Below are 17,609 nucleotides of genomic sequence, written 5' to 3'. Positions count from 1 at the left end.
TTGATGGTTTACAGGTTTGTAGCTTTGATCTTGCCAGAGAAGCTTGGTAGCGTTATGATCAAAGGCACACATGTGTCAATCATCATTTAAGTTGCATATGAGTGCTGAGGCAACTCATTATGTAAGTGAGAGGCTGTTCTCAGCAGCGTGAGCGTCAAAGCGTGAGTGGATTTGAGGGGACTCACTCATTGAAGCAATTAATATAGGCAAGCATTTTTCTGAGTAATTCTTGTTTTAAAAAAAATTCACATTATTAAGGCGGCACGGTGGGACAGTAACATGTTTGGCAAAAAACCCCACCTTTTTTTCAGTATCGGATCAGGACTCAGTAAATGGACAGATTCTCAAAATCAGGAGAATCGGACTCGGATGCAAAAATATGCGACCGGGACATTGCTACAATTGACCCATCGACTGACTGCTAGAAGGATAGATAAATACTTTCTTGATTACATCACTACTACACAGAGAAAGCTGTGAATTAGTTCTACTTTTCCTCCAAACTTATAAGACCACCCAAACAGCAAACCATAATTTACTTCCCACTTCATCTCTCAGAGTGAATGATGAGCTTACAAATTAAAAGCAGATATTAACCAAAGCCAGAAGCATTTATAGCTCTGACAGTGTCAGGTCATGCAAATCTTACTACTTTTTCGATGACTAATTACACCTTTGACTTCCAGCAACAGCAAGCAATTTTCCAAAAGTAACAATATTCCAAACAAGCAAAAACTATTAATAGCAGAGAATGTGCAACATGCCAACTTTAAGCGTTGGCTGACTGCATAATGTAACACAGTGTGCAGCTGCACTAACACAACGCAAGCAAATACAGTACTAATAAATCACCTTACAGACTCCTGGTTGTACTAGTATAGTGGGAGTTTCTGAAAAAGCTGACACTAATGTACCATATAGGACTAATCAATGGTTACTCAGATGAATGAAAATGTTCTAGGGCCAAAAATGTGCAGTTATGTTCCCAAACTGCAAAAGTCAACAAAATGGGGATCGGACGTCTTACCCACGCAGATGGTGTTGGTAGAGTCCAACTTGCTCCCATGGGTACACTCACAGTTGAAGGACCCGATCACATTGCGGCAGACCCCATTGACGCATGGACTGGATTCACATTCATTGATGTCTGGAACACAAACACATACGCACACCTGAGGTCAGGGAAGTGGATCGACATATTGACTGGGGAAAGTAGGTCACCTCACTTTGACCATCAAAAACAGATGGTTTTTCAGAATATGTGCGGCTGTGTGTCTGTTTGTGTATGTGTTCACCTTCACATGTCTCTGATTCTGGCTTGAAGACAAAACCTTTTGGGCAGGAACATGTGTATGAGCCAGGAGTGTTTCTGCACAAGCCATTGTCACAGAGTTGGCGATTGACCAGACACTCATTGATGTCTGAAAAAGAGTTTGAACATTAAAGTGCAATTTTTGTTAGTTGTACTGTACAAACAAATCATTTAGCATGCTTAGTTGAATTTTTCTTTTATCCCAGAAAATTGTTTTAGGTTGTTTTAATTACCTGACATGTTTCGGCACTACTGCCGTGACTACTTCCGGCTTCATCAGAGTCTCACAGTTTCATATACCATAATTTTCGCAATATAAGGCGCACCTGACTACAAGCCGCCACCCACCAAATGTGACACAAAAACGGCATTTGTTCATAGATAAACCGCATCGGACTATAAGCCGCAGCTGTCCTCACTTTATTATGGGATATTTACACCGAAGATATTAACCGGTAACACTTCATTAGACAGCGGCATCATACGACTGTCATAAGACCAAATCAACCACCATTCATTGCTTCAAGAAGCTGTAACGGGTACACAGAAAGTGTATCCGTTGTAGCACGTGGAAACCTCCCCGCCGATTCCTTCATGTAAGGTCGCTAACGGCTGCGCCGTTGGCTCGAGCTTATTGGCGCAGTGGTTACCGAACTTACCTGCTGACTAGAATTGTCGCGGTGCGCGGGTTCGTGTCCCAGCCTAGTCAGAGGTGGGAGCGGAACGCGTGGCGGCACAGAACAGACTCGGGTTATAAATGGGAGCTTGTCCGGGATCGGCAGCGAAGGTTTCGGGGGGAGAGTGTAACGGGTACACAGAAAGTGTATCCGTTGTAGCACGTGGAAACCTCCACGCCGATTCATTCATGTAAGGTCGCTAACGGCTGCGCCGTTGGCTCGAGCTTATTGGCGCAGTGGTTACCGAACTTGCCTGCCGACTAGAATTATCGCGGCGCGCGGGTTCGCGTCCCAGCCTAGTCAGAGGTGGGAGCGGAACGCATTCATCGTGTCATGTCATAAATATGACCGTCTCATGACAGTCTTATGACTCCGCTGTCAAATTAGGTGTTACCAAATACCATAACAAGCAATTAATGAAACAACTGGAACAGTAACTGAATAAATAATTAGCACAGAACATGACTTTTGATTGTAATTTACATCTGTAACGCTGTAATGCATGCTCGGAGGCATGTGTTGCCTAGTAACCCAAATATATCAACAAATAAGCCGCACTGGACTATAAGCCGCAGGATTCAAAATGAAGGAAAAAAGTAGCGGCTTATAGTCCGAAAATTAGGGTATGAAATTCACAGTTTCATATATGAAATTCCATGCAAATCATGCAATAAATCATACATCAGGGAGACAGGGAGGTGCTTTATTACAAGAAAAACAGAACACAAGAAGGAGTGTGAGATGGAGACAGCAATAAGACAAACAAGGGCAATAAAAGAACAAGCACAACAGGAACATCGCAAGTCAGCCATCACCGACCACTGCAAAAGGGAAAACCACATTATGGACTGGGAAAGGCCAGAGTCATCTGCACCGAAGAAAACAAATATCAGCGCTGGATCAGGGAGGCCATTGAAATCCGCAAGCAGGGCCTGAGGACCTCAACAGGGACTAGGGGGCTTACATGCTCTCTACTACCAGGACCAGCATCCTGGAAGAGTGAATGGTCAGCAGAGGGCATGACTCGCCTGTCAAATCTGACAGGTGAGACACGCCTTCATCCATCAGCTGATAAAGACGCGTCACATCAACACCAGTGACACTCTGATGAAGGCGGAAGTAGTCGCTGAAAATGTCAGATAATCAAAACAACCTAAAACAACTGTCTGGGATAAAAGAAAAAAAAATACTAATATATAAGTGTAGAAGAAATGAACGCAATACAAACATTTAGCATGCTCCAAAATATTTTGTTTCTTCCTATGTTTTCCAGTATACGCAGGATAATTTATTACTGTGTTTAAGAAAGTTTATTCTGCCTGGTGCTTTTAATTGTGCTTTCCTTGTTTAGTTTCAGGAGCAGTTTCATTTGTCAGTATGAGGCAATGCTGTTGCACACCACTGCAAACTAAACAGCAATTATAAAAAATGTGAAATTATCAATTGTCTGACAAGGTGAGCAAAAATTGAATATTATTTTAGCTAGTAATGTTTCCTATAACTAAATACCTTTCGCTATCTGAAACAGCTTGCTTCCTTTTTTCCTACCTCCATCACTCAAATCCCTATAAAATTTTATATGTGATGTATTATAAACTACTGCAAATCCCATATGAAATAAAGATGTTGATAGTATAACAATATACTGTATATATATAATCCAATTTGAAAGTTTGCATACTCACCAGCACAAATTTTGCCACTAGTGTCTGACTCGTAACCGATATTACATATGCAGCGATAACTTCCTCGCAGATTCTCACAAATGCCGTTCTGACAGATGTCTGGATCCAGGGCGCACTCATTGATGTCTGGGAACAAGTTGATAAAAATTGTTTTTGCAGTTTCTGAAGAAGCAAAGCCGTTCTAAGTAACATTAATGACCATCACACTTACCTCTGCCATCAGCTGTGATGCCGATACCACTACTGCACACAGCCTGGAACTCAGCTGTAATAGCACAATTTGAATTGACACATTGCTTCAACAATGAAGAAACTTAAAAAAATATATTTTCTGCAATATTACCTGAGTTTCGAGAAGGACAGGGGTTGCAGGGTTCTCCAAATCCATGTTCAGGATTGGCACAACAGCACTCCGATTTAGTCACCGCTCCCGGGAAGGGCCGTGAGCACGTGCCCATCTTTATGGCACCGTAACAAGTGGTCCTCATATGGGTGTCCACGCACACTCTCCCATCCACATCAATAGCCAGGCCCGGCGGGCACTCACAGCGGAAAGAGCCCTCCGAGTTGATGCAGCGGCCATTCATGCAAATTCCAGGTGTCAGACACTCATCGATGTCTATTGGACAGAGGGAATCGCAACTTTAAGGATCCATATCTCTAATTGGCCACTTGACTATTCATGGAATTGTTTTGTTAAATCTAAATCCCGCATTTGTTGCAAAATGATACCAGCAGTTCTTTCGTCTTTTGTTTGGTTGGTCAGAGCAAGGCATTTTCAAGTTGCATAACCCATCTGTTGCAATCTGTACTGATAATCTACACAACCTATTTTTTTTAAAATACCATTTGTTTCCACTGTATAACAATATGAGTTACATTTAATAACTATTATCTCGAATGGGTGTGATCTACCATAATTTTCGGACTATAAGGCGCATCTGACTATAAACGACCACCCACTAAATTTGACCGTAATTTCTGGATTATAAACCACTGCTCTCCTCATTGTATTATGGGATATCTACACTAAAAGTATCAACCGGTAACACTTTATTTGACAACGGCGTCAATGACGCGACGCTGTCATGAGCATTAATGAATGCTTATGACAGATGTCATTTAGTGTCATCTGGCAAATTATCTCATTTTTGAATGGATGTAAAAGATCCGAACAGGACATAAATGGAGTTAGTGACAAAATTTGCCGTAGGACCTTTATGACATCTGTCATAAGCATTCATTAATGCCCATTACAGTGCCGTGTCACAATTATGACGGTCTTATTACACTTTTATGACGCCGCTGTCAAAGTGTTACCTATTAACCCAAATCACTCAACTAATAAACCGCACTGGACTATAAGCAGCGTGATTCAAAATAAGGGAAAAGTAGTGGCTGTTAGTCCAAAAATTATGATGTTTCATTTGACTTTTTTTTTATCTTTAATTTTTTTCATAATCGAGTTACATTCTGTTACATGTAAATTTCCTCTATTTTATTCCTAGATTATGTACCTAGTATTTATAAATAAAGCATGTTTTTTATTCTAGACTAAATATATAAACATAAATATAAATCCCATCCTTTTAAGCTTAAATTTCGACTTTATGAACGAAACATACCAGTGCAATACCGTCCATTTGATGCCAGGGCAAAGCCGGGCTTGCATATACATTTGAAGCTGCCGTCTTCATTGATGCACATGCCATTCAGACACATGTTGGTTGTGGCACATTCATCGTGATCTGCAGGGAGAGGACACCCCAAATTGAATTATGACATACATACTGCAGACTTAAAACATAGGCTAGAAATATCCACATGCTAATCCATCCAAATTCGAACCTATTCTTCAACACAATAATGGTCTACTGAAGTCTCACTGTGATGTTCACAGTAGTTGAATGAGTTAAAATAAGCAGTCTGTCTCTTACCAATGCAGTTCTTTCCATCAGGTGTGAGTTCAAATCCTGCATTGCAGATACACTGAAAGCTTCCCTCAGTGTTGACACAGCGGCCATTGCGACACTTGACCCCATTGACAATACATTCATCAATGTCTACACAGAAGAAATCAACATGCATTTGAGGTTGAGTTAAGAGTTAAATTGATTTTATTTTTGACATACCAATACAAGCCTGCTTGGTGGGGGTTCCCTGGTAGCCCTCATGACACTTGCAATGATATGACCCCGGTGTGTTTACACAGTCGCCATTGATGCATGGATTACTCACACATTCATCCACATCTAAAATGAAAGTGAAGAACTGATTTCCAATTGTTTCAAATTGATGCTGCATAAAGCGCTATAAGCAATGTAATGTTTCATCAGTTACAGTAACTGACAGAAGGTGGCAGTGCAACACCGTGGTGCGAATACTAGGCATGGAGGGCTTGGGCTTGGGGATAACTGATGGCGTGCAGGCAGGTGACTTACCTATACATTCCCCACGGACATCCTGCTTGTAGCCCATGTTGCACTCACAGCGATAGCTGGTGGGTGTGGGAATACAGCGTCCATTCAGACACAGATTGGTGAAGTGCCTGCAGATGTCAATGGTGTCGTTCACAGTAACGGTTCCTGAAAAGACGCGTTACAGTATAAGACAAATAAAAAATAGGCAATAATAATTATTCATCATCAAGAGCTGAGAGTTTTGTCGGTTATTTCAGAATGTACTTTTTTTTTTCCTTTCACCTGATGATGTTTCAAATAACCAAGGCAGGTGATACAGAAAGATTAGTTTGTTGTATAAACTATGACAAGAAGTAAGATCCAAAAACCAACTGCTGTTGCATATTTTTTTTCTCTTGTCATATACAGTATTAACTACACAATATGCAATATTTTTAAATAATATTTTTCTTATTGTTTTGTTGAAATGTAGTCTTTGTAATCCTCAAAACATTTTATTTTATCGGAGGTACACTTTAATTAGTAGTTGCTATAATACTCTGAAGTTGTGTCACAATAACAAAGCAACTCGGCTGTTACGTAATATTTTTAGCTATAGGAGAGGGGAGACAAGAACAAAGACACTCAGTAGAAATGACCAAAATAAATTCCTTTAGTTAGCGATGTGCAGACCATAGGTAAATCATCATCTTTCAGTTTTCATATTATTTCAATGTGTTGAATTGTTATGGAATGTGTTACCGCCAACCATTCCGAACCTATTGCTTATGTTATCAGAAAAGCACATTAAATAACCCTATACATGTATCAAACTTTTTCCTTTTTATTAAATAGTCAGCACAATATCCCTTTCACAATCACCTCGTAAGCAGTCCAACATACCTATTTGATGATGGGTCATAAGTCCCCCTCCATTCCCTCCAAAGCTTCCTCCATTGCCCCCAAAGCTGCCACCGTTTCCACCAAAACTTCCACCATTGCCGCCAAAGCCTCCGCCGTTGCCTCCAAAAGAACCTCCGCCATTGCCCCCATTCCCATTGGGAACACTGGGATATCTGTGTCCGTTGTTGTTTGGGAAGTATCCATTGGGATAGCCGTTAGGGAGGCCGTGTCCCTGAGGAACGCCCACAATACATAGACGACGGAACTCATCTGGGAGACAAAAGACGGCAGGAGGAAAATATTGTCAATCATCTGTGTGATTTCCACTTTAAGTTATAACTAAAAGTAGCGTTATTATAAAATATGAGAGCGGAATAGTAATATGTACGTTCACACTTACCAGACCCCCTCACAGGGCACATCTCGGGAATCTGTCCCAAGGCCCAACAGCGGCCGGTGTCACAGCAGCATTGCATCTTGGTGTACTGGCCAGTCAACTCAGCAGCACATCGACCATTAGCCAGTGCAGAGAAACATGTCCCCACACGCTGGTCTGAAATAGGATTTGATATATAGACGGTTTAACATATAGTTTAATATATATATATAAGTGATAATGAAATAAATCTGCACCATCAGATGGGTGCGCATGGAACACCAATATAAAAATTGATTTCTTATTTATGTTGCTCATTTTTGACTGCCTAGATGTATTCCTTGGGCTGCGGCCTTCCTGTGTGGAGTTTGCATGTTCTCCTCGTGCCTGCGTGGGTTTCTCTGGGTACCCTGGTTTCCTCCCACATCCCAAAAACATGCATACTATGCTGAGTGAACATTCCAAATTGCCCTTAGGTTTGTGTGTGTGTGTATGTGTGCGTGCGTGAATGGTTGTTTGTCTCCTTGTGTCCTGCGATTGGCTGGCAACAAATTCAGTGTGTGCCACACCAACTACTCATAGTTAGTTGGATAGTTAGGTCGGATAGGCTCCAGCAACTCCATGACCCTTGTCAGGATAAGCGGCACCATCCAGAAAATAAGTACTACACTGTAGTCTTTTTTTTTTCCCAATTAAAAATTGCCCTTTACAATACTAACAGAAGAGATTATTATCAAATAAGAATAAGACAGCATTTAATTAATAATTTAGTTGCAACAACAATGTTCAACAAAACATTTTTTTCCTGGGCATACATTTTTTGCGAAGCAGAGTTCAAAGGGCTGAACCAGAAAAGGAATGCCTAAAAAAAACGGAAAAATATCTCTGCCAGTCTCCACCACTAAGGAAATTGGGCTTTTGGGACAAATGTACTACAGTTTTTCTCAGTTGCTTTGGTACGTTTCTCAGATCAGAATTGAAATTCTCAAAACTACTTGTTCAATCCTCACAACATGTCTCACCAGTAGCAAAACAACATGGATTACCTGCAAAAGCCAGTATTTTACGCAAAATACTATCGCTCAAAATTAAATTTCTGTGTCAATGAACATGTCAGTGCTGTCAGAATGACAAGTCCTTGTTTCATTGTGTACAGACAAGACAGTCAAATGGCTTAGTCATGTTTTCAATTGAACAGTTACTCTGGTGGAACGCTTTAATGCTGACGATGGTTTACGTAAGTTTTGATGAAAATTGCAAACTGCACCTTTGTGTGTGGGAGATTGATTGCATGAGTTTGGACAAGATTCAGTTTACACTTATACTGTTTTTACAAAAAAAAAATAAAAAAATAAAAAAGCAAAATTAGAAATTTGAACATAAGACAATCGGCACAACTAATCTTTGAGTGCTTCATGTCGGGATGTTTTCCCCATTTTTTCTACACATTTTGACATTCCTCCCTCTTGGGCCACAAATTTTCAAATTTTCCCCGATTATGTTAGAGTGGTGGAAACCCACACTGTCCCACACTATCACAAATTTTGGCAGCTTAAAATAAGTTACATACAATGAGTAACGAAAATGCTTAGAAATAAGCACACACATGTTGACATATTCTGACAACATGTTCATGCATTTTGCGTGTAAAGACTTATGCAATGAAGTAATGACTAAATGCTGTGGGTAGTGAGAGTATTCAGTAGAGACCCATGATCATCCATTTATACCATCATGGCAGACGCAACTGATAATGTAGGAAACAGCAAATAATTGTACAAAATAACTGGCATGGTTGCATAAAAACATCTACAACTTGTTCAAATGAATGAGAAACTGCTTTTTTTATGTGCACTAGTGATGCGATGTAGTGAGAACGTACCAAAGCAATTGAGAAAAACTGTAATACATCCGTAATTAGGGTTGTTCCGATCATGTTTTTTTGCTCCCGATCCGGTCATTTTAGTTTGAGTATCTGCCGATCCCGATATTTCCCGATCCGATTGCTTTTTTTTGCTCCCGATTCAATTCCAATCATTCCCGATAATTTTTCCCGATCATATACATTTTGGCAATGCATTAAGAAAAAAATGAATAAAACTCAGTACAGTACTCAGTACAAATACAGTACATAAGAACTGTATTTGTTTATTATGACAATAAATCCTCAAGATGGCATTTACATTATTAACATTCTTTCTGTGAGAGGGATCCACGGATAGAAAGACTTGTGACTTTGTCTATTGTGACTAAATATTGCCATCTAGTGTATTTGTTGAGCTTTCAGTAAATGATACTGCAGCCATGCCCCAAAGCATGATGGGAAGTGGAACCATGATGGGAAGTAAAACCATAACTGTGTGTCGTGCTACCAATGGATATGTCTTCTCTGCTTTGGGAAATAATTTAAGGTGTCAAGACAAAGATCACTTGCAACCTTGCCATGATCTTTCTAACCATAGGTAGAGGGACTGCAAAGTTTAAGCCAGTTGAAGAAAGGCTTCAAAAGCTGCCAAAATTCACTCTACTAATTCAGCGCTGCTTATCATCTCTCTATATAGCTAAAACAGCATCATTACAGATTGAGCGCGACAATGAATGAGAGGGTAGTGCAGCACATATAATAATAGCGTTACATATTTAACGTGACACATTTTCTAATAAATTAATTGCTGCCGTTATCGGGATATTTCTGATAACCCTACCTTAAGCCTAAAAACACTAAAGACTCTGGATGAGTGTAACATATTATATCTGTAACGTTAAATACAATTAGAAAACGATTTAAATAAAATATATTTATTTATTAAAAAAGGCATGGCCGATATTTTTTTGCCGATTCCGATACTTTGGAAATGACGTGCTCGGACCCAATCGATTGGCATCCCTCTATCTCTATCTCTATCTGTAATACATCTGTCACACAAACCCCCCCCCCCACCCCCCCCCCCCCACCCCCCCCACCCCCCCGTTACAATAGCCTGGAAATGGATGCACATTTTTCTGGCATCTTTCTTATTCCAACAATTAACAATGCAAACTGTAAACAAATATTTGTGCTGAAAAATACATCATCTTAAAGTCTCTCGTGGTTGGTTATCTTTTTTTTTTTTTTTTAATAAAAATAATCCACTTTTCCTCGATCCTCCACCGTTCTCAGTATGATGAGCTTACATTCAAAACCAACAACAAGGCACTCTATTGACCGTATTTTAAACACTATGTCAATACTAAATGTATCAAATACTTTCCAACAGTAGTGTTTATCAGGTAAGTTATACAAGAGGTCTGTAGAGTACACCAAATTGCTTAATGAGGCCACTCTTTATCATTACAGGTGTGCAGGAGTACATCTGGAGTGTAAGAAACAACAACAGTGGTAGCGGGGGTGCTCAGAGATTCAACAGACTGCACACCTCAATTAGAAAGGGAAGGGCACTCAGCTAATAAAACAAGGACTTTTTGGTTGTTGTTTTTTTCAGCCATGTCACTGTTTGACACACACAAAAAGGTCCCAGGTAATAACTGCTCTGACAACAGTAACATTAAGGCAGACAAATGACCTGCACCCTACCTGTTGGATAGGGAGGAAGTTTTTTTTTTTTTTTAAATGTATTAACCTATTGGCAGTGCGCAAAGGTTCCCTTGGGTCTCGACTAACAAAGACTAAGGAGCTTCCAAAAATGGATAGGGCTCTTGTTGGTTACAGTTCGAAAGGTTGGACTCAACGGAACAAATCGTGTCTGTTGAAATTTTGGCGATTAAGAAGTAACAATTTTGGATTCCAACAATGGCGCAGGAATTCAAAGCGCTTGAGTAAGTGAAGAGAGAGCGAGACGGCAATTGTGGGTATTTACTTTAAATCACTCGATTCCCCAGAAGAGTACATTTATACTGCAAAGTATGACCGTCTATACACCAAAATGGAAGAATTAAAAGTTAAGCATGACTGGCGGAGGGGGAGTGGTACATGTTAGGGGGCCCACATGTCGATTATCTCACTAATGAGACGGCAGTCTGGAATTAATCAGCTCCATGTGGAGCAATTCTTGCCAATTAGATCAGAACATTAGTGGAGCTCTGCAGTATGTGGGAACCATGAAGCCCCACCCATCCACAGATACACGTACATTATAGACAGATATGCATTCCCATTCTTTTCATAATGTATACAGACTCGAAATGTGAGTCAAAACCCGTTAACATCCCACAGGACTAAGCGAGCTAGCTGAGGGTTTCGATGAGATTTGATGATGAAGATGACGAAGGCTTTTAATTGGAACCAGATGGCGGTTTGTGTGTTAGTCTTTCGCCACGACACCAGCATATGCTTTCATTTGTAGAAAGGTGTTTATAGAGCCTAACTGACTGGACGTATCTTTTTCCTCTGGGTTCCGCCGGGTGACAGGGCATTAGGTTCTGATTACTGACACGCCCTCCTAACAGCCCCCACTGGCCTCCTGTATCACGGCATCCATGCAAGACATTTGATGAGGACTGAAGCTATACTTCCGAAATTGGCTTTTTTGATTATTTTGGACTACATGTACTGTAGAAGTCATGAACAAGTCTTTATTTAAGAGATTTTTTTTGATGAATCAAATTGTTCTTTATAATCATCTATACTTTTGATGATCCCTTATTAAAATGTGACACCTGCTGCCATAGGGCGGAGTTTGACTTTTGGGGCGGGGGGGGGGGGGGGGGGGGGGGGCACAACATGTTGATGACCCCGAAACGCAGTGTCAGCAATAAAAATAACTTACAACAATATTTATTTATATATTTAGCGTTTTTTTGTTTCCCATCATTCTTGAGGGGAATTCTGAAACAGGCTGCTTAGGCAATACTTTTTGCCAAGATCGTCAACCATTGAATACGGTACGCCCGCCGGTGTCGTGCCAATGTAGTTACTCCAGTCAAAAATTGTATCCCCTGGGCGGAGCCAGATGGAGGTAGATTTGTGTCTACATTATTATTTTATCCCCCCCAAAAAACTGCTTCAGTAAAAAAAAAGTTGCTTCAATCAAAAACATATATTTTCAATCCGAAAAAAAGTCCCTTCAATCAAAAAAAAAGTGTTAGAATGCAAAAATGAATTTGAAACTCAAAAAAATCCATGTGAAAGCCTATTTTTTAATTGATTTTTTTTTTTGATTGAAGCAAATTTTTTGATTGAAGTAATGTTGATTTGTGTTTGGGCCACATTTTGGCTGGGACATTTTTGTCTTTATCATTCAATCAAAAAAAATAATTTGCTTCAACAAATATATATTTTCAAAAAGAAAAATCACTTCAATCAAAAAATTAAACAATTTCAATCATAGAAAACGTTTTTAAATGCGAAAAAATATTTGAGATTGAAAAATTTGCATTTTAACACTCAATTTTTCATTGAAAAAGTTTTCTTTGATTGAAGCAATCCTTTTGTGTTTGGGCCACTTATGGATAGGGTATTTGTGTCTAAATCATTCAATCCCCAAAAAAGTTGACCCCCCCCCCCCCCCCCCAAAAAAAAAAACATTAAAAATCATTTGAAAAATAAAATTGCCCTCCCCTAAATTTTTAGGGGGGAAATTATATGCAAGGCAAATGACCGTCTAAGGTGTGAGTCACATGAGCTGTTGGAAAAATAATTTTGACCATTACAAAAAAATATTTTTTTGTTCATTCATTTTTGTGGCAGTTTTATTGCTTTAGAACTTTTATATATAAAGGAAAGTCAATTTCATGCAATGACACTTTTCGGCCACCAGGGGTGGCCTGGCCCCCCTGGCCCCCCTTAAAATTCACTTATGCATGCTGCTTATTTTCTGGTGTGGCTTACTGCATATACAGTGCCTTGCAAAAGTATTCGGCCCCCTTGAACCTTGCAACCTTTCGCCACATTTCAGGCTTCAAACATAAAGATATAAAATTTAAATTTTTTGTCAAGAATCAACAACAAGTGGGACACAATCGTGAAGTGGAACAAAATTTATTGGATAATTTAAACTTTTTTAACAAATAAAAAACTGAAAAGTGGGGCGTGCAATATTATTCGGCTCCCTTGCGTTAATACTTTGTAGCTCCACCTTTTGCTCCAATTACAGCTGCAAGTCGCTTGGGGTATGTTTCTATTAGTTTTGCACATCGAGAGACTGACATTCTTGCCCATTCTTCCTTGCAAAACAGCTCGAGCTCAGTGAGGTTGGATGGAGAGTGTTTGTGAACAGCAGTCTTCAGCTCTTTCCACAGATTCTCGATTGGATTCAGGTCTGGACTTTGACTTGGCCATTCTAACACCTGGATACGTTTATTTTTGAACCATTCCATTGTAGATTTGGCTTTATGTTTTGGATCATTGTCCTGTTGGAAGATAAATCTCCGTCCCAGTCTCAGGTCTTGTGCAGATACCAACAGGTTTTCTTCCAGAATGTTCCTGTATTTGGCTGCATCCATCTTCCCGTCAATTTTAACCATCTTCCCTGTCCCTGCTGAAGAAAAGCAGGCCCAAACCATGATGCTGCCACCACCATGTTTGACAGTGGGGATGGTGTGTTCAGGGTGATGAGCTGTGTTGCTTTTACGCCAAACATATCGTTTTGCATTGTGGCCAAAAAGTTCAATTTTGGTTTCATCTGACCAGAGCACCTTCTTCCACATGTTTGGTGTGTCTCCCAGGTGGCTTGTGGCAAACTTTAAACGAGACTTTTTATGGATATCTTTGAGAAATGGCTTTCTTCTTGCCACTCTTCCATAAAGGCCAGATTTGTGCAGTGTACGACTGATTGTTGTCCTATGGACAGACTCTCCCACCCCAGCTGTAGATCTCTGCAGTTCATCCAGAGTGATCATGGGCCTCTTGGCTGCATCTCTGATCAGTTTTCTCCTTGTTTGAGAAGAAAGTTTGGAAGGACGGCCGGGTCTTGGTAGATTTGCAGTGGACTGATGCTCCTTCCATTTCAGTATGATGGCTTGCACAGTGCTCCTTGAGATGTTTAAAGCTTGGGAAATCTTTTTGTATCCAAATCCGGCTTTAAACTTCTCCACAACAGTATCTCGGACCTGCCTGGTGTGTTCCTTGGTTTTCATAATGCTCTCTGCACTTTAAACAGAACCCTGAGACTATCACAGAGCAGGTGCATTTATACGGCGACTTGATTACACACAGGTGGATTCTATTTATCATCATCGGTCATTTAGGACAACATTGGATCATTCAGAGATCCTCACTGAACTTCTGGAGTGAGTTTGCTGCACTGAAAGTAAAGGGGCTGAATAATATTGCACGCCCCACTTTTCAGTTTTTTATTTGTTAAAAAAGTTTAAATTATCCAATAAATGTTGTTCCACTTCACGATTGTGTCCCACTTGTTGTTGATTCTTGACAAAAAAATTAAATTTCATATCTTTATGTTTGAAGCCTGAAATGTGGTGAAAGGTTGCAAGATTCAAGGGGGCCGAATACTTTTGCAAGGCACTGTATATCTTCTGAAATGTGTGCGTTTCGGCTTCCTGTCAAGTGGTCTCTTTAGTAAGGAATTTACGGTATTCTGACTAACTTTTCAAAACATTTCTCCAAGTTTTAGGTTGCTACTGTCTTTTTTTAAACTATCCATATTACTGAATATTGGAGTGATTTATTGTGACAGTTGGACTCATTTAATATTCTGGCCTAAAGTGTGGCTCTTTCATGCTAATTCGCAATTTAGGGGGGCAGTATTCTAGCTTGGTGTGAATAATAACCCTATTACAGTCTTTTTCAATTGCTTTGGAACGTTTCTCAGATCAGAATTGAAATTCTGAAAACTACTTGTTCAATCCTTAGAAAATTGTATCACTGGTGCACATCAAAAAGGCAGTTTCTCATTTCTTTGAGCAATTTGCAGATGTTTTCGTACATCAATGCAAATGATTTTGTACAATTCTCTGCTGTTTCATACATTATCAGTTGCATCTGTCATGATGGTAAAAATGGATGATCATGGGTCTCTATTGAATAGTCTCCACCACCCAAAATGTTAGTCATTACTTCATTGCATGAGTCGATCCATGCAAAATGGATGAACATGTTGTCAGAATAGGTCAACATGTATGCGCTTATTTCTAAGCATTTTCGTTACTAATTTGACTTGATGGCGAGATAGTGTGAAGCGCTTTGAGCGCCTTGAAAGGTGGAAAAGCGCTATATAAGTATAACACCATTTACCATTAATGTATATCAACCTGCCACAATTTGTGCTAGTTTGGGATAATGTGAGTTTCTGCCACTCCAACAAAAGCAGGGAATGGTTCGCAACCCACAACAGATTGGTAATGGAGTTCCTCCCACCATACTCCCTATTCCTTAATCCCATAGAATAATTTTTCTCCACACGGAGATGGCAAGTGTATGATCGCTAGCCTCAAACGCAGATGACTCTTCTGGATGCAATGAATGCAGCATGCAGTGACAACACAGCAGACGCCTGCAAATGCTGGATAGAACATTCAGGAAGATTCTTTCCACGCTGTATAGCAAGAGAGGACATCCATTGTGACATGGATGAAAATTTGTGGCCCAACAGGGAGGAATGTCAAGATGTGTAGAAAGAATGAGGGAAAAAAATGTAGCACTCAAAGTTTAGTTGTATCGATTGTCTTACGTTCACATTTCTAATTTTGAGTGTTTTTTTTTTCTTTGTGATACTCAGTGCTGTCTTTTGCTTTCTGTATCACAGTGACATCATCTGTCAAGAAATTGTAATCTCCCACACAATGGTCTAACATGCAATTTTCATCAAAGCTTACGTACACCATCTTCAGCATCACAGCCTTCCACCAGAGTAACTGTTCAATTGAAAGCAAGACTAAGCCATTTGACTGTCTTGTCTGTGCAAAATGAAACAAGGACTTGTCATTCTGACAGCACTGACATGTTCATTGACACAGAAACTTAATTTTGAGCGATAGACTAAATGTTTTGCACAAAAAATGGCTTTTGCAGGTAATCCATGTTGTTTTGCTACTTGTGCGACATGTTGTGAGGATTGAACAAGTAGTTTGGAGAATTTCAATTCTGAACTGAGAAACGTACTTAACAAATTGAGAAAAACTGTAAAGCAGAATAGTTCATGTCGTGTTTTATATTCATCCTGGCAGACATTGAACTCAGCCCTAGTTGGAGGTGTGACCTAAGATTGTAGGCTTGGAATATTCCAAGATGATATCAATCAGACACGATGGCGGGTCTGGCTTCCTTTTTCTGTCTCTTCCACAGCTTGTCTGGTCCAGCTTGAAAGTGGGACAAAGTCTGAGGAAGGATGTGAGGGGGTTGTGTCTGGCACCTGTTTTATTTGTCTTTGCTCTCTTCCCCCTCTCGCTTTCCCTTTAGACAGCGGAAGAAGAGCAAACGCTCAATTAAAAAAAAAAAAAAAACACACACAAAAGAAAACTAGAGTTGAAAGCACTTCAGATGAAGAGAAAACGGTTAAAATAGAACGTAAAAAACAGAGCATAGTTTTTCCTCATCATTTACCAATACTTTGACAAGTTATCCAGCTTTAATTGTTTTAATTCATTTTATTTTTATTTAATTTTCTTTAATAGAAGACGCAAGTTCAAATCAAGGCTGGGTTACTCAGTCGGCAGCTTATGACCAAACTCAAGTAGACGTAACTAAGGCTTTGTTTCCCCCTGCTCCTATGCTTCCAATTTAGGAAAGTACTTAATATCTGACTGTTGAACTGAGGCCTGTTCTTGTTTGGGCAAGAAAATGCTCCAATGCTCAGATCTCATTTTCAAAGTTTGGTGTAGAGAAAACAAAATGGATGTGCAAGCACAAGGGGACTGACCTCAGACCTGGCATACGACAAAAGTTATTGTCCAACTATAGTTATGCGGCTTTGGTAGCAAAAAGCTCCTTGCCCAAAGCCTCCTTAGAAAGCTTTACATTTGTATATTAATTTTTACATTTACATATCATTTACCTCTATCTTGGGCTCCAGCCAAAACTAATGGTTTATTAATTGCTTTTGAACCCCATTCCACTCCAACATGTTTCCCTTTAAATATTGTTTAATAAGTTTAAACGTGGCCGCTTGACATTAGGCTCATGTATTTCACATGTGTCTTCATCTATAATTTTATATGAATTATGAATTGTATTATGTGAAATTGAAACATTATGCGTCGCCCATCATGACCATGAAATTGATCATGATTTGTAATTACCTTTTTAGATAAAGTTTTTAGTAGTTTGGCCTTGGCGGAGAGTATATATAGGCTGTATTAAGC

At 39.7% G+C, this 17,609-nt stretch overlaps 1 protein-coding gene across 4 annotated transcripts in view; it reads right to left on the bottom strand.

The window, feature by feature from the left end:
• fbn2b (fibrillin 2b) overlaps positions 1-17,609 on the bottom strand; it is a 139,099-nt gene that overhangs the window by 36,683 nt on the left and 84,807 nt on the right. For all 4 annotated transcript variants that reach the window (XM_057841188.1, XM_057841189.1, XM_057841192.1 and 1 more), the window contains 11 exons: positions 7,377-7,529; positions 6,977-7,246; positions 6,116-6,259; positions 5,807-5,926; positions 5,612-5,737; positions 5,300-5,422; positions 4,018-4,293; positions 3,886-3,939; positions 3,675-3,800; positions 1,296-1,421; positions 1,028-1,147 (listed from right to left, as the gene is read on the bottom strand). In XM_057841188.1, coding sequence (XP_057697171.1) covers positions 1,028-1,147; positions 1,296-1,421; positions 3,675-3,800; positions 3,886-3,939; positions 4,018-4,293; positions 5,300-5,422; positions 5,612-5,737; positions 5,807-5,926; positions 6,116-6,259; positions 6,977-7,246; positions 7,377-7,529 — 1,638 coding nt within the window. The remainder of the gene's footprint in view (positions 1-1,027; positions 1,148-1,295; positions 1,422-3,674; positions 3,801-3,885; positions 3,940-4,017; positions 4,294-5,299; positions 5,423-5,611; positions 5,738-5,806; positions 5,927-6,115; positions 6,260-6,976; positions 7,247-7,376; positions 7,530-17,609) is intronic.

The sequence above is a fragment of the Corythoichthys intestinalis genome, chromosome 7 (assembly GCF_030265065.1).
Source record: "Corythoichthys intestinalis isolate RoL2023-P3 chromosome 7, ASM3026506v1, whole genome shotgun sequence".
Classification (NCBI taxonomy): Eukaryota; Metazoa; Chordata; class Actinopteri; order Syngnathiformes; family Syngnathidae; genus Corythoichthys; species Corythoichthys intestinalis.
The sequence above is the reverse complement of the archived record's forward strand: the minus strand, read 5'-3'. Positions and strand labels throughout refer to the sequence as shown.